The sequence below is a fragment of the Hyperolius riggenbachi genome, chromosome 4, assembly GCF_040937935.1.
Source record: "Hyperolius riggenbachi isolate aHypRig1 chromosome 4, aHypRig1.pri, whole genome shotgun sequence".
In the NCBI taxonomy this organism is placed as follows: Eukaryota; Metazoa; Chordata; class Amphibia; order Anura; family Hyperoliidae; genus Hyperolius; species Hyperolius riggenbachi.
In genome coordinates this window covers 192,565,177-192,587,297 of record NC_090649.1, presented here as the reverse complement: position 1 = coordinate 192,587,297, position 22,121 = coordinate 192,565,177, and the positions used below count along the sequence as shown (strand labels likewise).

Here is a 22,121-nt window from a genome sequence, read left to right as displayed (position 1 = left end):
CTGACCTTCCGTCCTGGATCCAAGAATTCCAAAGCCGATGCTCTCTCTCGTATGTTTAATGAGGGTTATGCCACCAATCCGACCTCTGACACCATTCTTTCTGCTAATCACTTTCTTCTTCTACAACCTGAATTGTTGGAGCAAATCAAACAAGTCATTGTTACATTACCTGCACAGGAAGTTGCTTCAAGTCTGGTCTGCAGTGATGGTCTGTTTCTTCATGGAGATAAGATTTTTATTCCTCCTGCTCTTCGTCAGGAAGTGCTGGCCAACTGTCATGACAACAAGTTGGCGGGACATTTTGGAATTACCCGAACTCGGAAACTCCTCCAGAGAAGTTTTTGGTGGCCAACTCTTCCTAAAGACTGTAAGCACTTTGTACTTTCGTGTGAAACCTGCGCAAGATCAAAGAGTTCCAGAACTAAGCCTTGGGGTCTTCTTAATCCTTTGTCCGTTCCTGAGCGACCTTGGGACAAAATAGCTATGGACTTTATAGTCGACTTACCACCTTCCCAAGGATTCACTGCCATTCTGGTGGTAGTCGACCGCTTTACCAAAATGGCTCACTTCATTCCTTTGAAGGGTGTTCCCTCTGCCGCTACAACCGCCCAGATGTTCCTAAAAGAAATCGTCCGTCTCCACGGCCTCCCTTCCGAGATTGTTTCCGACAGAGGCTCTCAGTTCACCTCCAGATTCTGGAAAGAACTCTGTAAACTCCTGAACATCAAGTCCTGCCTCTCGTCTGGGTACCACCCACAAAGCAACGGCCAGACTGAGAGGACTAACCAGACGCTTGAACAATACCTGCGTTGCTTCTCTTCTGCCTCCCAAGATGACTGGTCCTCCCTACTCGCCACAGCTGAGTTTGCCTACAACAACTCTGTGCATGCCGCCACTAAAATGTCACCATTCTTTGCCAACTTTGCCTATCATCCTGTATACCTACCTGGAGTGGTGCCCGAGTCCTCAGTTCCTACCGTTCAAGATAGACTTAGATTGTTAACTGAGAATTTCAAGAAACTACAGTCCATTCTGCTGGAATCCCAAGAAAAGTCTAAATGGTGGGCAGACATGAAACGGGGAGAGAGCCCTAGTCTAACTCCAGGTGACATGGTGTGGTTATCCACTAATAATCTACGCCTTTGTTGCCCCTCTAAGAAATTAGGACCCAAGTTTGTGGGTCCTTTTCCCATAGACAAGGTTATCAACCCCGTGGCATACAGGTTAAAACTTCCTACTTCTATGAGTATACATCCAGTTTTCCATGTATCATGTTTAAAGAAGGTCATGCCTGATAAATTTAATCGCTCTGCTGTTCCTCCTCCTCCTGTGCTGCTTGATGGGCAAGAAGAGTATGAGGTAGAAAGGATTTTAGATTGCAGGAGAAGAGGTAGATCTTTTCAGTACCTGGTTAAGTGGAAAGGGTTTGGGGTTGAGGAAAATTCCTGGGAACCCGTGCAGAATTTACATGCGCCTAGGTTAATTAAGATTTTTCACTCCAAGTTTCCTGAGAAACCGTACCCTGGAAGCACCCGGAGGTTGCTCCTGGGGGGGGGGGGGCAATGTCATACTCACCGGCCTGGCTCCCTCCAGCGTCTTCGCGGGCGCATCCATACACGCGCGCGCGCGCACGCTGGGATTTGTAGTCCCTGTAGACTGTCATGGCGCGCACGGCGCTGTGCGCGTGCGCAGTGCGCGCGTTGGGTTGCGCGCATGCGCACGCGGTGCCGCGCGCACGCGCACTCCTCGCTGCGCGCTGCGCGCATGCGCGGGCGCTCATTTTGGCGCCCATTGCCCTATTTAAACAGGTCTGCCCATAACTCAGTGCTGTTTGTTCATACAGCGTGTGCCCAGTGAACCTGTTATTATATTGATTGTTTTCCCGGTATTGACCCCTGGCTTGTGACCTCGACTACTCCTGTCTGCTGCCCGTCTTGATCCCTGGCTTGTCTCTCCGCTATTGACCGTCTGCTGCCTGCCTCGACCTCCGGCCTGTCCCTGACCATTCTGATCTCCGCCTGCCCTGATCTTGGCTTGCCTTCGACTTCGAGTACACCTGTACCTTGGCTCTCCACACTGAGACGTCACCTGTTCTCCAACCCACTGTGGGATTATCCTGAGCGCAACCTGGTGGGCACTAGGCAGCGAAGTTCCACTTCCCCCTCCTGGGGAAGTGGTCCTGCTTCCCCCTCAAGGGGTCGTGGGTGAAGACCCGTGGTCACTTAGACTCTGCGCTTGGGTGGTCCGTATCATAGTGGGGCGGTCAACAGCCCTTTCCGCAACCCTAACACTTCTGATGTTTTTCTTTTTGTGTGTGGCACTGACGCTGCATAGATATAGCCCCGTCTGTCGCAGCTGGCCCTTGCTGTACTGTGCCAGCACACTGTATTACCAGTGCATATCTTTCTACTGTATTTGTTATTGAACTTATACCATAGCTCTCTTTGTGGGTGACACTGCATAGATACAGCCCACAGTCCCAGCTGGCATTTGCAGTCCACCACTGGCAGCACACTGTATTATACCAGTGCATATCTTTCTATTTGTGATTGAACTTTCTATACCACGCCACTGCTGCCTGCCCGAAGACTAAGTCAGTCCCCACACAGCATCTCTGCCTGCAGGCTGCTTGACTGCCTTCTCCACCACCACCAACAGGGTCCAGGACTCCAGGTGGATTCCTAAATTTTTAAGGCCGCAGCTAGCAGCGGCTGCTTCCAAAATGAATAATAATTTTTCTGGTGTGTGTACATGCCTAATTTTTCTGGCTGCACTGTGGCTGCAACAACAAAACAAAAGGCATGTACATGTGTCAATTTCCCTTCGTGATCGTTACCTTGCCGCGGTGAAGGGGCTTGCATATCACAATGAAGCAATGACCTATATGAGTGTGTTGGGGGGCACACCCAAGATAATAAGGTCATTGCTTCATTGTGGACAGACCAAATTCGATCAGCTGGACAGTCACTGTTGTTCTGTCATTAAGCTACCTCAGCCTGACCATATGTGCTGGAAAACCGCCATCGCTTGCACTCTCGCCAACCTGCGCACCAGCACGGCCATCATTACACAAACAGCTGTTTGCGGTGCATTAAACAGTGTGAATCCGTACACTGCCTACACTACCTGATCCATGTATTCACACGCAAGATGTTTTAAAGCACTTTATGCCTCCAATTTAGGAATATAATGTGATTTCTGCCCTTTAGGGATTATAACCGTACTCTGCGTCAAATACGTAATTTTCAGAGGGACTTTTGGCATGTATCCCATTCCGGCATGCCAGGTGTTAGACCCCTTGAAACAACTTTTCCATCACTCCTGTGGACAGAAATAGTCCCTGTTTGTTTTAAAATTCGCCTGCCTATTGAAGTCTATGGCGGTTCACCCCATTTTGCACGAACACAAACTTTTTCGGAAGTTCGTGTTTGCAGTTTGCAAACCCAAAATCTGAAGTTCGGGCCATCTCTAGCCCCAACATGCTACCCAATTGTAATTTCAATCAATTTCTGGTCAGAATTTACTAACATTATGGATCAGACAGGATGGTTTTTGTTGTGGCCAAAAGGGGCTTCCAGGGACGTGGCAAGGTCTTAACATATAATCAGAGCCGGGACAAGGTCCTCCAGCACCCAAGGCTGAGACACCAAAGTGCGCCCCTCCATCCCTCCCACCCCAGCCGTCACACACTGATTGCTATTAGACTAAGAAGTGCCACAGGGCTCACAACCTCCCCAACACCTTAATATCTAGTTATCTGGCTTGCAGTCACTGCCATGCATCCCCTTTTCTTATTTATTTCTGCTTTATACACAATTAGGAATGACAGCTGAATGAATTGTGCGCCCCCTCCTACACTGCGCCCTGAGGCTGGAGCCTCTCCAGCCTATGCCTCGGCCCGGCCCTGCATATAATCAGAGAGTGTTCTGTTGTCGCCACACACTAAAAAAATATTTTTTTTAATAGAGTTCAGCATAAAATCTATTAAAAATCAATTAACGCCGCTCGCCCAGGTGTTCCCCCAGCTAATACTGTTCTCCATGAAAGCCCCTGCAGAATATTAGCACATTGGAGCAAAGCCAAACTCATTTGTCTGGCCGGCGTGCACCATCATGTGTTCTCCTGTCTTCTCCTAGTGCCCATACTCCATGACCGGGCTTGAGTACGCACATGTTGCTGGGTCACAGGGTATGGGCACTGGGAGCTGACAGAAGCAGTGGCGGTAATATAATGCTAAAATCTATTAAAAATTGATGTGCAGTGTGTGGCAGTAATTGATCTGATCAGATGTTGATCAGAGAGGGATCTATCTTTTGGGCACGTTGGTAGAAAGTCTGCCAACGTACAGCAAGCTTAACACAGTTCAACTCTCTACTCATCATGTACTAGTGTGAGGATACATTTACAGTGGGGCACTGGGGTGTAACAAGGGCAGTTTAACGCAGAGAATCGCACTGGAACTAGGCCTCGTTCAGACTATACATGCTGCCGTGCGCATTTTGGCAGCGCGTATAGTGTGCGGCACGCAAGAACGGTAGAAGGGCATAGACAGCCCTTCTACCGTTCCCATCATATGCGCTGCGTGGCAGCGCGATTGCGCTATCGCGTGCTGCACGCATTTTTGGTAATCGCAGCGCAGATCCCATTCATAGTAATGAATGGGATCTGCAGCGCAGCACATAGTAGCGCAGATGGCGTGCGATCGGACGCGTTGCGTTCCGATAGCACATCCATCTGCGCTAAATGATGTGAACGAGGCCTTATTTATGCAATGCTCAGAGTGCTTCCACTTTGATGCGATCTAAAGGACTCGTTTCCCAGCGCAATGTATGTAGTGCGCTAGTGCATAACTCGCATGTTAAACAGTGGCAGTGAAGCATACTAATTGACTGTATGCCCACATAACAAGCGATGCTACTTTTCCCTTCCATTGGGTTCATGGTTTTTTTTTTTTTTTGTTTTTTTTTTTTTTGTTTTTTTTTACAGAGAATGCAACACAGCTCCCACTTAGCCTTAAACCTGGCACACACATTTAATTTTGATTGGCCAGTTTTACCACCTCCATGTCATATGAGGGTCAATAGACTCTGAATACCATGGATTGTGCTGGTAAGCCGAGCTCTCATACTACATGGTGGTAGTAACATTGGACAATCAAAAATTGATTTTTGTACTTACACTTTCAGACTGACCTGACTGGCCAGAAACCTCTCCTGCTGAGGATTATTATGGCAGGCTCAGTGCATGATTAAAAAAAGATTAAAAGGCTGTTGTCAAAACCGTACATAGCTCAACATGAAACAGACATGACATGACATGAGTGGTTCATGTCTAAACAGAGCAAACTTGCAGGCTGTTTCAGGAACACATCAATGTTACAGTCTGATACACATTGCTGAAAAATACACAAAAGAGTGCAAATGTGCTCAGGCCCTTATCTGACCAGCAGCAGTTGAGGTTGATGCTGAGCAGTGTGGAATACTTGACGCTACACTAACGCGTGAGCACGGATCGATCCCCGCTTGTCCCCGCCGGCACTCCTTATCAGCCGCTTGATTCCCCGCTATTGTCCGCCTGCGGGGAATCTATCCGGCAGGTCGTCGGACCTGTCGGATATTATCAATCGAGCCATCAGCGGCTCGATTGATAAGAGGAAACTGGGCCGTGTATGCTCAGCATAAGACCTCTTTCAGACAGGAGACTGCCCATCTGAAAGTGGCCTAATAGTGCCCATCAATGATAAAATCTTGAACATACAACATTTCTAAATCTAAGTAGTAGAAGGGTAGACTTAGAGAATATACTTTGAATAAATACTTCTGGTAGTCCCTCATATTGCATAAGAGTCATAAGAACATACAATCAAGACTATCATTAACCATTTCCCTACCACAGGTTTTTTTTCTCCTTCAAAACCAGAGTAAATTTTCATATCACACTCCTTCCATTCATTCACCAATAACTTTATATCTACATACCACAACAAAATGATCCATATAATTTTTTTTTTTTTTCCACAAATAAAAATGTGTTTGAGTGGTACTTTTTGCTAAGAATTATGGTATTTTATATGTATTTTACACGGAAGAAGAAGAAGTGTGTGTGTGTGTGTGTGTGTTACAAAGGAAGTAATGAGTTTGACTTAGGAATAAATGCTGGCATCTTGTTGATGCCAGTTTTTATTTATTACAGGCACTTTGATCGGCTTTGGGAACACATGTTCCCATTAACTGCTCATGGACTGGCGGGAGCCCAACAGGAACATGTGCACAACAGAGAGAGCTGTGGATTAAGTTCTCAGGGGCATAGAAAAGTGTGGCAGAGGTAGGGAACTAGTTAATGGGCACAATATTTTCCTTAGATAAGATCATATTATCAGATTTTTATGATTAAAAATTGTACAGAAAAATATGCAGTATGTGGAGAAAATTGCCCTAAAACGATGGTTGATTGGAATACAGAATTTTGTCAATCAGAATGTTGGATTTTACAGTCATATCTAAAGAACGAAAGTGCCCTAATCAACCCATTCATTTATGGGATCAAGAATTACCTTTGGATTACTTACGAATCATCCATCAAATCTGATTAAATGATCACATTTTAAGAAAATATTGTACCATTATAGGGCACCTTTATACGGATGACTGGACTACAGGCTTACGCTTCACCCTCCAGTTTGCTTACCACCAAGCATCCTTCAGTTGCAATTTAATGCAGCCAAATGGCAGCATTTAAAACCTAATGAATGTCAGTATTTGACATGTAGTACAGTTACACAGCAGCATAAAACTCGCTTTATTTCACATATGGGTGGGGTTGATAATGTTGCCCTCAGATGTGAATGACAAGGACTGCCAAAGCACTTGCAAGCACCCATCAGGTACACCAGAGTAACTATAATATACAAAAAGTAAAGCGCTACAGTATCAATTTTTACCAAATTTATAAAAAATGGATGCGCTATCACTTTGGTGCGGCAACCACCTATAATTTTGCTACTGGTTAGTTTGAGCATACACCTCTTCATTCAACATATATGACCTCTTCCACAGTTAAAAAGATGCAATCTAATACAATAAAAATGCAATATAGGTACTGCATCAGATGAATAGTGATGCAGAAATAAACCATAAACCTATAGTATCCAATAGTGAGTCCATGTGCAACAAGTCCATGAAAATGTAATACAAATCACAGGACCGTAGTTGCTCGCTTCTTAAAACTATTCAAATCTTGCATGCATATTTAGACACCACCACCAAGGACACACTTCTAGAAACAAACTCACCAAGTTTCGTTTGACCACTGTTAGATTGGTCATACAATTGCTTTATCCCAGGACGTTTTGGTGCTTCAGAGGTCCTGGTGCCTTTAAGACTCCTGTCATATTCTCTCAAACCCATGTCAGCCATAAACCTCAAATCATAAAAGCCATTTATGGCATAATACAGTTTAAAAATGTATATATTTTATTATAAAAATACACTCACATATCCGGGCTGCATAAAACCACAGAGTTTTTCCTACAGGCTCTCTCCCGTTGCCCCATCGGTGGGCTGTGTCGCTGGTCTCTCTGGTGCCTAGGAGGCACCTGATGAGTCACAAGGTCATGATGAAAAATGTTGGACGGAGACTAGGCATACCAGGAAGCTCAGCAGCGAAAGCATGGCGGGTGGGGGGGGGGGGGACCCTCCGAGTGGTGTGTATTCACCCCAGAGAGACCAGCGACAGCCCATCCAGGGGCAACAGGGGAGAGCCCGTATAAAAAAAAACTCCATGTGATTTTTTGCAAACTGGGTGAAATTTTTTATGGACTTGTTGCACATGTATCAGACTGGACTCACTATTGGATACTATAGGTATATGGTTTATTTTGGCATTAATCTGATACAGTACCTATATTGCATTTTTATTGTATTACATTGCATCTTTTTAGCGGTGGAAGAGGTCCTATATGTCAAGTTAAGAGATGTCTGCTCAAACTAACGACAGTAACTTACAGGCGGTGGATGCACTGTCAGCTACCCATGGGAAAGAAGCTTGTGTGTCTTCTTTAAAGCCTGCTTCACACTGCACCATCAATACAGCGGATGCAGGATTGGCACAGAAAATGAATCCGCTCAGGATGCTCTGGCATTGTTCATATACCTGCCGTTTTGTACCCAATGCATTTGCATCGCCACCCGCCTGCCATACCGAAACCAATCGGCAAATCCTTTTTGGATTTATAAAAAAACAAAAAAAAAAAAGTCAACCGAAATCCTACATAGCAACAGGGAGGATTCTCATTGGTCCACCATTAACCAATGATATATTTTCTCTGTTGAAGCAGAATTCCCATTGTTTCATTTTGCAAACCAATGGGATGCCCCATGCTTCTGTTGTGCTCTGATCTGCTTTGGACTGAAAGGCGGGTGTCAGGGTCAGCAATCTGGATGCGACAATCAGCCTAGTGGAAATGGACAGCCATAGGCTTTCATTAGGTCCAATTTGCTGTGTTATTTTGATACATTTCCCAGCTTCCACTTGACAATCACATCTCCACTAAGCTTTACTATGGCCATGTGACTGTCAACAATTCCTGGCAAGCGCCATGCCATCTTTTGAGGCTGTTGCTAGTGCAGCACACAAGGGTTCATTATATTGGGCGAATACCATAATGAGGGTATTATTTTCAACATGGTAGAGTAGCACCATAAAGTGGGCAATGCAAAAAGTACATTGTAAAAATTACTTCCCGGATAGACACCATTACAAAAAACAGCACAAATGATCATGTTGGGAGGCTGCTATTCAGAGCTTTAAGACACTGATGCACTAAGCTGCAGTAATATTTGTGTGCACAGACAGGCAATACTACTGTTACTACTGCCCGCAGTGTAAAGCGAGTTACGCTATTGGCATGACTCATGGCACACGGTTATTAATGCATGTTACCTTAGCAATGTTCACGCTACTTGAGTACCGCAGATTGCACTAATAGCGGTTGCACTAATCTGCTGCCAGTAGTAATGGTAATATTGATGTACACGGTCTGTGGAAAAAACTCAAGTGAAAAAGTTACCATATTTTTAGGACTATAAGATGCTCCTAACCATAAGACGCACCTAGGTTTAGAGGGCAAAAACCAGGGAAAAAAAATATATACTAAACCTGGTGCATCCATGGTGAAGGGGCATCTTGTGGATTATGCCCCCTTTGTATCTTTTGTGTCTCTCTGTGTCCTCCTCTGCCCCCCTTGTGTTCTCCTCTATGTCCCTTTGTGTCCTCTGTTTGTCCCTCTGTCCTTGTTAGGAATTATGCATTGCCTTCTCCTGCCTGCTGGTGGCAGCTTTTACTTGGAGAACTTTGGACTTTCACTGTGCCACCAGCAGAGGGCTTTGTGGACATTTAGCAGCCTTGAAGTGCTACCTTCCACCAGCAGGTGGCTGTGTGCTGCCTGTACTAAGGAACTGCAGTTCTGTGTCTGCCCTGCAGAGGCCTCTATGGGACTTTGGTTAATTACCACCAGCTGCATCCTGCTTCTATTTAAGACTGCCTCTTCCTCCAAGCGATTGCCAGAACGTCTATGTCTGTAGGTCTGAGTTCCTGGTCACTCCTGTATCTGAGTCCTGTTCCTTGTAACCTATTCCTTGTAACCTGTTCCTTGTAACCTGTTCCTTGATCTGATTTCCTGTTGCTGAACCTTGCTAGTCCTGACTTTGCCTCTGCTCATTCCTTTGTACCTCGATATATCTGAATTACCGCTGCTGACCCTGATATGTGTTTTGACCTGTCTTTGCCTGCTCCTTTTGATACCGCGTTATTGTATATAATTGCTTGTGCATATATATCTCGTGCACACAGTTTGTAAATAGATAGTTAGATAGTTAGGTGTTATATATATTTTGTCACTGCTTCCCGGGTTATTTGTGTATATATTGTGTGCTGTGCATATGTGGTATGATATTTGCATTCACGCTTGTATGTATGCTTGCATTATTGCATTTGCAATAAAACATTATTTTTGCACCTTAATTCCTGGTTCCAGTGTCTGTATACTGCAAACTGTGGTCAAACCCTGTTTCTCCATTCAGGGCCGTGACAGTCCTCCTCTGCAAGGGCACAGTACAGGGAGTCCCCGACATTGTGGCGGGTTAGAGGTTCATATTAGCAGGCGTTCACAAGTAAGGAACTCCCTGCCTTTGGACTACAAGATGCAGTGAGCATACTTTTCATTGACTGTATGCATTGTGTTCCTGTCATCAGAGGGAACGCAACGGTCACTGTGAACATGGCCTCATGGCTGCTTCACACTGCAAGATCTTTTTTAAGTGTTTGTGGTTTGAAAAGCTCTTGATAATGTAATGCTATGAGTTTGTTCTCACTTGAGCAATGTGATTTTATAAAAATCCCCCATAGCATTGCATTAGCAAGAGCTTCTCAAATCACTAGAAACAGCTCTTGGAGTGTGAACCAGGCCTTAGGCCTGGAACCCAGTAGGAATCGCTGCAGTGCTTTAAAATTGCCACAGCGCTGCGATTTTTAGTACGATTGCGTTCACGATTCCCCGACGCTTAGAAGTGCTGTACAGTAAGTAGTACAGCACTTCCGATTAGCGATTTGTGTGTTGTTGTTTTGCACGGTGGCTTAGTGGATAGCACTCTTGCCTTGCAGCACTGGGTCCCCAATTTGAATCCCAGCCAGGTTAACGTCTGCAAGGAGTTTGTATATTCTCCCCGTGTCTGTGTGGGTTTCCTCCGGCTGGTCCAGTTTCCTCCCACATCAAAAAAAACATACAAATAAGTTAAATGACTTCCCCCTAAAATTGGCCCTAGACTTTGATACATGCACTACACAATACATACATTGATCTATGACTATGGTAGGGATTCAGGGGCGTAGCAATAGGGGGTGCAGCGGTAGCGACCGCATCGGGGCCCTTGGGCCAGAGGGGCCCCGAAGGGCCCTCCCTCAACTACAGTATTAGCTCTCTATTGGTCCTGTGCTCATAATAATCACTTCTATATATACATTGAGTAGTGGTAAACATTAACAAGCTCTTCTCCATCCCCTTCTTGCACCTCTGACACTGTAGTTGCCATTGGCAGGTTTTGGTGCCCCAGTATCAATTGTTATGTATAGAGTGCCTGGGGGGCCCCATTGTAAAACTTGCATCGGGGCCCACAGCTCCTTAGCTACGCCACTGTAGGGATTACATTGTGAGCTCCTCCGAGGCACAGTTAGTGACAAGACTATATACTCTCTACAGCGCTGCTGAAGATGTTGGTGCTATATAAAAAAAAAAAAAATAATAATGTGTCCGGTTTCCATCCGTAGCCCTGCCCCCTAAAGGAAGAGCTCATAGGTGTGTCTCTAGGACCAGTCTAGATCCTCTTCCTTTAGGCTACGGACAGAAGTAGGAAATTCAGAAAACTGGTGAGTATTATAAAAGTTTATTTGAATCATAATCGCTCAGCCCCCCAAGGACTGCAAATTCCCTTTGAAAAGCGGTTTTGCAGCATGTGTATACATAGCATTGAGCTTTCAAAATGCTACATGTCCGGTTCTCGCGAGGTTGTCCTGCACTGCGCCTGCGCGAGCCCCACTGTCAATCACATGCACGAGGTGTGGAGTGTACTGCACAGGCACAGAACTACTGCCGCAAGGTCGGCCTCTGCACCAGCGGAGACCCCTGGCCGGTGGCTGGGAGTGGAGCTGCTGCGAGGGACATGTCGGCTGCAAGGGGCTGAAGGAAGCCCCGGGTAAGTAGATTGGGGGGGTAGCATGATATTTCCTTTAATAGGATATAGGCCTGTGCAGCTGGAGCAGTGTGTTTCGGCACGGCTAGATTTGGGCGCAACCGGCGCCACCATAGACTATAAAGTGAGTCACAACTGAGCGGCGTCCAGTGAGTAACGTCAGCGCCGCCAGGAGACGGAGCCGAGGTTGCTTAAAAAAACACCACAATAATTCGACCTCCAGCAATCGCTGGAAGCTGAATTATATCATTCCCCCACTATCCATGGCGTCCTGGAGGGGGAATAGTAATTAATACGGCCCGGACTTGTGCAGAAGCAGGATCAGCCATATACCGGCTGTATCCTGCGTCGATTTCAAATGTATGCTGTGCAGCTATTCCTTTTGGGGCCTTTACTCCACACAATGTAAATGTGCTTGCAGAAACACACCACGTTCACACGCTTTTTCCATGTCTGTGTCATGCAATGCTTTTGTGTTTCTGGCAGTAATTTGCACATAGCTTTGTGTGTTTGCATTTTGAAATGCATTTTCTAAAGTGCGGGTTTCAAATTTTAAAGAGAGACCAATCCCATAAGCCCTCCTGCATAAGGCTACTTTCACACTGACACATTGCATTGGACAGTATAATCCTGTAACAAACACGACTGTATTGTAATGATATGTGCACATCAACGCGTTAGCAGTGCAATGGTGACTGTCGCAACAATGCAAGGCATGCTATGCAGTACCGGACAACATGCAGTGAAGCATACTTTTTAACCACCTCCCGACCGCCTCACGCCGATGGGCGGTGCAAGCGTGGCTCTCTGGAGACTGCTTACGCCTACTGGCGGGAATGGATTAGCAGCTCGTAAACAAAGCGGGGATCTGAGATCAGCCTGCCAGACGAAATTGGAGCTGGCAGGCTGAAATAGAGGGGAAAAATGCAACTTACATTTGTACAGTGCTGTACAGGGACATCCCTGTCACTTAAAGAGGAACTCCAGTGAAAATAATGTAGTAAAAAAAAGTGCTTCATTTTTTTACCATAATTATGTATAAATGATTTAGTCAGTGTTTGCTCATTGTAAAATCTTTCCTCTCCCCGATTTACATTCTGCCATTTATTACATGGTGACATTTTTACTGTGGGAAGGTTATGTAGCTGCTCCTAGCTGTTTTGGCTGTTACAGACAGCTATAAACAGCTATTTCCTGTCTGTGAACATTGTTACATTGTGGCAGTTTGCCCAGAGTACCGTGGTCCCAGAGCTTCTTGTGGGAGGGGTTTCAGCACAAAATTAGTCATGCAGCGCCCCCTGATGGTCTGTTTGTGAAAAGCATTCTATTTCTCATGTAAAAGGGGGTATTAGCTACTGATTGGGATAAAGTTCAATTCTAGGTTGGAGTTTCTCTTTAAGGCTGCTTACACACCAAGACGTTACAGGCGCACGTTAGTGCGCCTGTAACGCTCCCCCAACGCACAGCAATGTAACACAAGTGGGCTGTTCACACAGCCCACGTTGCGTTACATGTAACGCTGCACGTTCTGTGCAAAGTGCAGCATGCTACAGCGTTGGAGCGGCTATAGCCGCGTTAGACTGTTTGCACATGCGCAGTGGGGGGCGGAGAGGACGCGGGGAGAGCCAGCTACAGTAGCCGCGCACATGGCTACTTAATATTCACTGCACTGGCGGGCGCTGATTGGCCGGCGGGACCACGTGATGCGGAGTGTCTCGCTCCGCATCACGTGGTCCCGCTGGCCAATCAGCGCCACTCTGGGAGACATTATAGGACTCGAGCCGCCTAACGCGGCTCACTCTACCGTCGGCTCTTGCAGCACCATACGTTGTGTTAGGTGCACGTTATGCGACCTTAACGTGCCACCTAATGCAACGTCTTGGTGTGCAAGAAGCCTAACTGTCCCCTGGAATGGTTCACAATCTAATCCCTCTCATAGGCTGATGCCTCAGAGTGTAGTGTAGTGTATGGGGGTCTAGGGCCAATTTTTTTTTTTTGGGGGGGGGGGGGGGGAGGGGCTAAATTAAAGGAAATAGGGCATAAACTACTGGTCCTCAAGAGGTTAATAATTGTATGCAGTACATCATATGCATAACACAATTTTTTCACCCTGGTCGCAATACTGTTTTCCAGGATGTGCAACAAGACTCCCAAGAGTGAAACCAGCATAGCTCCAAACTGTCCCTCTTTTGGAGGGACAGTACAGGAGCAGTGCTTTTCAGCGCAGGTAGATCTGGGAGCAGCCGGCGCCACCATACACTAGAATAGGAATTACTTGTATAGCGGCGCTCAGTGAGTAACGTCGGCTCCGTCAGAAGACGGAGCCAAAGTTGCTTTTAAAACACAATTCGGCCTCCAGCAATAGCTGGAAGACGAATTATATCATTCCCCCACTATCCATGGCGGCCTAAAAGGGGAATAGTAATTAACACGGCCCGGACTTGTGCAGAAGCAGGATCAGCCATATACCGGCTGTATCCTGCGCCCAAGTCTACCGGCTCTGATTTCATATGTACGCGACAGTACCTTTTTAGGAACCCAATCCCTCTGTCCCTCTTACTTCCTCATGTGTCCCTCTTTCAGGACTGATGTACCGATCTATGTAAATATATGTATTTTCTACTGATTAAAAAAAAATGTGTTTAATTGGCTGTAAACTTTATTCCCATCCTTTAAACTGATATTTCTTATTTTCAAATGTTAATATGAAGAAAAATTAACAAGGCAAGAAAGGAGTAGAGTTGGGCCGAACCTCCGATTTTAGGTTCGCGAACCGGGTTCGCGAACTTTCGCGGAAGGTTCGGTTCGCGTTAAAGTTCGCGAACCGCAATAGACTTCAATGGGGATGCGAACTTTGAAAAAAAAAAAAATTATGCTGGCCACAAAAGTGATGGAAAAGATGTTTCAAGGGGTCTAACACCTAGAGGGGGGCATGGCGGAGTGGGATAGATGCCAAAAGTCCCCGGGAAAAATCTGGATTTGACGCAAAGCAGCGTTTTAAGGGCAGAAATCACATTGAATGCTAAATGACAGGCCTAAAGTGCTTTAAAACATCTTGCATGTGTATACATCAATCAGGTAGTGTAATTAAGGTACTGCTTCACACTGACACACCAAACTGTTCACTGAACAGAACAGGTATGCAGTGGCGGGTTCACTGAACAGGTATGCAGTGGCAGGATCAATGAACAGGTATGCAGTGGCAGGATCACTGAACAGGTACGCAGTGGCAGGATCACTGAACAGGTATGCAGTGGCAGGATCACTGAACAGGTATGCAGTGGCAGGATCACTGAACAGGTATGCAGTGGCAGGATCACTGAACAGGTATGCAGTGGCAGGATCACTGAACAGGTATGCAGTGGCAGGATCAATGAACAGGTATGCAGTGGCAGGATCAATGAACAGGTATGCAGTGGCAGGATCAATGAACAGGTATGCAGTGGCAGGATCACTGAACAGGTATGCAGTGGCAGGATCAATGAACAGGTATGCAGTGGCAGGATCACTGAACAGGTATGCAGTGGCAGGATCACTGAACAGGTATGCAGTGGCAGGATCACTGAACAGGTATGCAGTGGCAGGATCACTGAACAGGTATGCAGTGGCAGGATCACTGAACAGGTATGCAGTGGGCTGAGGGCTCACTGAACAGAACAGGTATGCAGCCAGGAAGAAGTTAAGCCTAACTAATCTTTCCCTATGAGAGACTGCAGCAGCTCGCCCTACTCTCACTAATGCAGGCACACGAGTGGCCATAACGGCCGCCGCTGCCTGCCTTATATAAGGGGGGGTGGGGCTCCAGGGGCTAGTGTAGCCTAATTGGCTACACTGGGCCTGCTGACTGTGATGTAGAGGGTCAAAGTTGACCCTCAGGTGCATTATGGGGCGAACCGATTTTATGCGAACTTTTGCCGCAAAACGTTCGCGTGCGACACCCGCACGCGAACCACCTAAGTTCGCGCGAACCACGTTCGCCGGCGAACCGTTCGGCCCAACTCTAGAAAGGAGTAGTGTGGTTTGAATTATTAAACAACATATTTTTCTCATAAAAAAATTCATGGTATGTGTGACTAGGGGTGTGGCCGGGGAGCAATTAGAGGCGTGTCAGGGGCATGGCTTAAGTGTCCCTCTTTTTCATCTCAAAAAGTTGGAAGGTATGAACCAGCCTTAAAATCAGAATTGTACACATATAGGTTTGTACACAATATTTTCTCATGCATGTATCTGAACACAAATGCAGGTTTGAAAAATGCTCCACAGTGACAGTGTGACAGTCAAAATGATTTTCTTGCCCACAAAATATACTTATGATTTGAAAAAAAAAAAAGAGAGAGCTGTTTCTAGTGTGAAAGAACAACTTATTTCTGCTTGCACAGATTAAAAGCTGCAGAGCATGAGGTTTGAAGACTGAACAGGGCAGTGTAATACCTCCTGGAACTGAGGCCACTCCCACACAGGAAAAGTAGATGAACAGCAAACATAGATCATGTGACCACTATTTTCTGCTTAAATTTCAGGCCTCAATTAATAAGGAGGCATGGCTGATGAAGCTTTCAATGGTTTGTGCTGCAGTGCCTTCACTTTTGATTCTAAAGTACTGCTCACAAGCAGAGATGGTTGAAGTGAATTTGATATTCATTTTGGGCAAGTTAAAGCAGTTTGGAATTAGACCAATCAAAATCATCAGCTATTACCTTTTATTGCTCCAATTCCATGCTACAAAAAATGTGCATTAACATATACAATTTGTATTCTCTCTATATTACTAGCACCTCCTCAACCATTGGACATTGGCAGGGCCGGCCCGCTCATGAGGCGGGGTGAAACTTTTGCCTCAGGCGGCAAATTTCCAGGGGCGGCACCCGCCCGTCCGTGGGTGCGGGGAGCCGGCCCGCCGAGCTGGAGGGGTAGCTGGCAGGACGGGGGTATTGGGCCAGCGGCGGGGAGGGGGGTCGGACCCCCCCCTCCCTCGCCTGGGTCCCCCGTCCTCGGCTCCCCTCCAGCCTAAATAGAAGCAGCCGTATGTGTAAGAGGCACGGGCGGGGAGACACTCACCTCCTCCTCGCTCCAGCGTGCGCTCCACTGACATCACTTCCTGCAGGACGCTGCAGGAAGTGACGTCAGTGGAGCGCACGCTGGGAAGAGGTGAGTGTCCTCCCCGCCCGTGCCTCTTACACATACGGCTGCTTCTATTTAGGGTGGAGGGGAGCGGAGGACGGGGGACCCAGGCGAGGGAGGGGGGGGGGGGTCCGACCCCCCTCCCCGCCGCTGGCCCAAAACCCCCGTCCTGCCAGCTACCCCTCCAGCTCGGCGGCCCCCCAGAGCGCCCCCCCCCCCCCCCCCCCCCGAGGGGGGGGGTGACAATTTTTTAAAAATTTGCCTCAGGCGGCAAAAAGTCTAGGGCCGGCCCTGGACATTGGTAATCTCAAGCATGCATGCGTTTCAGCTTTGGAGGGGGGAGCTCTGATAGTAAACATACTGCATGTGTATTGTACTTGGAGTGGGAAGAAGTCTTGTAATTCCAGTAGTACCAAGCTAACATGACTAAATAGGTGTGTGACCTAGGCAGAGGAGATTGTTTAAGGACAGTGAACAGACAGGAACATTTTAAACTGGTTGAATTTGTTCTTGAGCAAGCAACACATTCTCTGTTGACACTCAGCTAAACTTATAATTAAAAAAATATGATGCAATACACAAGTGCAAAGTCTATTCCAAAAATGCTGTTACTATAGCGATGGCTAATAGGTTTAAATGCTTAATAAAAGCAGAATTTTCAAGCCACCAGCAAACATTCAAGTGCAGCTGAAGCATGACAGAGATTTGAATGCCCCAAACCCAGGCTTGCCGTTTCACTCTCAGACTCCAGCATTCCCTGCCCTCATCCTACATATTCAGGCTGGCGTGGGTTTTGCCAGGGTCAGCATGCCAAGAACAGTAGTAAGTGAATGTACACAGAACAATGCATCAGTGCTGTTAATGTGGTAAATATCTAGAAATGAATAACTGCCTTCGCTTTGTTAGTGTCTATCTCTACAGGATTAACTAGCAAAGAAATGGATTTAAAAAAAAAAAAAAAAAATGCACAAACTATTGAAACTAAAGGTGCGTACACACATGCGACTATAGTCGTTTGTAACGATCGTTCCCCGATCTTTACCACTGACGATCGTTACAAAAAACGAACTCCCGACTATTAAGGCAAACGACGAACGAGCCAAATCGCTACAAAAGAAAGTTCTGTCTCGGCGGATTTTAACCAACGACGATCGTTTGCAAAAGTAGTACATCGTTGGAAACGGTCGTTCGTACTAGGCTTGACATGCGCATTTCACTATTTCTCTGTGAAACTTCTCATTTTTATGCGCAGGCGCAATAGTTGCTTTACGTGATGTAACGTTTGTTCTAACGATCAGATCGTTACACACCTTTTAAAACTATCTTTACTTAGGTCGTTCTTTCATCAATTAAAAGTTCGTTCGTCGTTCTCAACGAACGATCGTTGTCGCATGTGTGTACGTAGCATAACTACTAGCAAGACAGATGTAATGAGAGGCAATGCAATGAGAGAATGAACACAGGAAGCATTGCTAGCAGACTACTACATTCATGTAGTTCCAGTTAACAGCTGTAAATAGCAAGACAAGTGCACACTTGCTTAAAATGAGAAGTCATGACTTCCTGGCATCTGATAAAGTGATGCCAGCAAAATCCTCAAATTAGCTCTGGAAATGTAAATCACTTACCATCTCATTTTCCTCTCCTTGATTGAGTATTGCATGATGGTCATTTTTCTCTGATTTACCCATCAAACCAAGCAGAGTACTGTGTGCACTGAAACAATTCCAGTGAAGTAGATTCCCAGAGCACCTTGCTGGCCGACTACAGATACATTACAACAGGTTTCTCCTGTAATGACACTGAATCCTGGCTCCACCTCCTGGATCAGCCAGGTGATCATGTAACCCTTTCCATGAAACATTGCTTTAGGACCTGAAGCATGAACTATATAACTTCATTGAGGTAGGTCCACACTTGTTCGTGCAGAAAAAAAAAATGCAATTTCTGCGTTTGTGATTGTTGTGGGGTTTTTTTGTGTGAATTTTTCTGTGAGGTTTTGAGATTTTTAAATGTGTTTATAAGCCAAAAAATCACACTGCTAATTCTTCATGAATGCCAATTAAACTAATTTACATAAAAATACAGCTAGTAGTTAACGCCAAAACTGCATGCAATTTTTTATACAAAAGCACAATTTTTCTCCGTTCCCACAGACTTGCATGGAAACACGAATCACACACACTGAACAAGAAAAAAAGCAGAGTTGCCGTCTGAATTTAAAAACGCAGAAGAATCGCAAATGTAGATTTGCAAACAATCGGAAATGCAATGCTATTGAAATACATTGCATGTGTGCCAATAGCGTTTTTTTACAAAATCAAAACATTGAATATCATGTTTAATAAGTTTGAACCCTGAGGCCCTGTTCATACTGTCAGCGTTTGCAGAACGCATAGAAAACAAAGAAAACGCAAGTTGAAAAACGCATGCGTTTATATGCCTTTTTCTTGCGTTTTCTATTGCGTTTTTGCATGTTGAAAGGAAGTGCGTCACACAGGAAACAATGGGAGACGCAGAGGGAAACGTACGCTAAAACGCAATAGTACGCGTTTTTGATACGCGTCCATAGACTTTCAATCACACTGCAATGTAAAGCCTATGGGACGTTAACAGTGCGACATTAGCGTTGCAATGTAGTGTGTAGTGTTATGGTAATGCACTGCTGCAGATGTTACCAAGTACAGGAAAGCATACTTTTCATTGTCTGTATGCTTTACTGTACCTACTGTATGAAATGGTAACGCAGCATTAGGGCTGGAACCCACTACAGTGCTTTTTTGAGCATTTAGGGAACGCTTTAAAGCACTAGCGATTTTCCTAAACGCTCTGCCAATGTAAATAAATGTAACAAATTCCACAGTAGCGATTGTGATTAGCAAAATCGCAATCGCAGGACATGCAGCATTTTGGGAGCATTTGCACTTCAATGTAAAGTATTCAAGCACTGGCAAATCGCTCATGAACCGCTACACATTGGGGTCAATTCATAAAGCATTCCTGCATGCTGTAATGCTCAAAACAGATGACTTTACCGAACACTTAGCAAAATGTCAATTCATAAAAGCTGTTACCGCATAAAAAGCTGACATTCCAGAGCAGCGAGGTAAATTACCGCCTTGTGCGGTGGTTATCTCAACACATGTCACTAAATGTCAATTCATAAAGATTAGAGCAGGTGGCATTGGGACAGAGAATACCATCTGTTTAGAAAAGGTGATAAGAGAGCGGATAATAGCAAAGCTAATGGGGACAGATCTCCCAGGCAGCAGCAGCGAGGGCGGAACAAAAAAGGCATCCCGGAATACCCCAGGCTGTGTTTTTTAACCTCTTGGGTACCTGTTTTCAGATAAATTTCACATCAGAAAGCGTGCATGTGTAACATTTCTTGAAGTTCTTCTAAAGGTGGCCACACACCATACAATTTTTTTAATATCTGTTCAATTTAAGAATTGCAATCAATTTTTCTGACTGATTGTAACGTTTCAAAAATCTGACCAATGTACCACACACGTATGTTCTATTTTTCCCCATTATGATAAAAATGATTGGAAACGTTGACAAAATTGCTAGGAGGTGTGTATTAATAAATTGACAATCTAACACACACCATACAATCTTTAGAAAGATTGAAGAAAAATATCTGGCATTCCGGATCGATAAAAATCAAAGAAAATGGGAAATCCGATCTGATTTTTCAGTCGAATGAAAAAAAAAAAAGCTTTAGATTTTTTCGGGAGTTCCGATCGTTTTTATCAAATTGCCGTAAAATCGGATAATTTTATTGTATCGTGTGTCGCTACCTTAAGCTGTGGCAATTAAATAGATTGTTTTGAAAGACTAATAGACAGATTCAGCGCAGATTCAGGGCAAACAGAGGCAGTTTAAAAAAAAATGCACATCTAAAGGGAAGTTGGGGATACCTTTTTTATTGTAACACTGTCTCTGCAGGAGAAAATGTAACAACTCAGGCAGCACCACTTAGTTTAGGAATTCCCCGAAGTTCTATCCAACTGTAAATATTTTTATGAATTAGCACACAGAAGTCTAAAATACCGAATGCGGTATTTTCCCTACAAGATTTTTTTTTCCCTGCACAGCCTTTTATGAATAGAGCCCCTTGTGTTTAAATTACTGCAAACTGTAAAAAAATTATAATAAATTGAAAGGACCAATCAGAATTAAAATCACTAATCGCAAATCGCTATCACAATCGCTGGCAAAAAGCTTACACATTAAAAAATCGCCACCAAAATTTCCGGAAAACGCACATGAAATCGCTTAAGAAACGCTATTTTAAAACGCTAGCAATTGTGCTAGCGATTTGCGATTTGTAGTGGGTTCCAGGTCTTAGGGCTCAAACCCACTAGCAGCTCTTTTCTAAGCGCTAGTGATTTGTAAAGCTCTTGCTAATGCAATGTTATGGGGGATTTTTATAAAATCACATCGCTCAAGTGGGATCACACCCATAGCATTACATTAGCAAGAGCTTTTCAAATCACAAAGCGCTCAGAAAAGAGCTTCTAGTGGGTTCTAGCCCAGGCCTCAACGTGCTTTACCATCTTTTTTCTGAATTGCATTGTAACGTCGCGTCACAACGCAACTTCCCACTGTGAACCTAGCCTGACTGAGGCCTCATTCCCATTGCATTCTGTTTACTTTAGCGTTCACGTTTGTAGTTTTTGGAGTTGTTTTCATAGCCGGCCTTTGACCTGAGTGACCGGACCGTTCGCTCAGGGCGCCGGCTTCCAAGGGGGCACCTATAGCTGGCTAATTATACTGAGGGCACCTACACCTCACTCTCTGTACTGGGGGCACCTATAGCTGGCTACCTATACTGAGGGCACCTACACCTGACTTCCTATACTGGGGGCACCTATAGCTGGCTACCTATACTGAGGGAGGGCACCTACTCCTGGCTACCTATAAAAAATGTTTAAAGAAATTAACCACTGATAAGCGTGACCAGGCGTAAAAAAATTAAAAGGCGCCTCTAGTGTGAACGAGCCCTAAAAGAGGTAATGTGGTCTGTGCTTACATTTTCTGTTTGTTTATTACCATAATGTTAATATATTTTGTTAGCTAATATTACAATTTCGCTAGATTAACACTAACAGTGCAGGATTTGTATCCCAAATATGTGCTGTAACTGCTACAGTATTTATAAAATAATCTACAGAACAAAACATCAGTTTACCGGTGTCTCTTCCTCACCAATCTGGAGCAATGCAAGATTTTTACAAACATTGACTATAG

General features: G+C 45.1%; 1 protein-coding gene across 1 annotated transcript in view; it reads right to left on the bottom strand.

Moving 5' to 3' along the window:
- LOC137571671 (probable cation-transporting ATPase 13A4) overlaps nt 1-18,623 on the bottom strand; it is a 229,459-nt gene extending 210,836 nt beyond the window's left edge. The window contains exon 1 of the mRNA XM_068281166.1: nt 18,494-18,623. Coding sequence (XP_068137267.1) covers nt 18,494-18,556 — 63 coding nt within the window. The 5' untranslated portion in view covers nt 18,557-18,623. The remainder of the gene's footprint in view (nt 1-18,493) is intronic.
- Between the last annotated feature and the right edge of the window lie 3,498 nt (nt 18,624-22,121).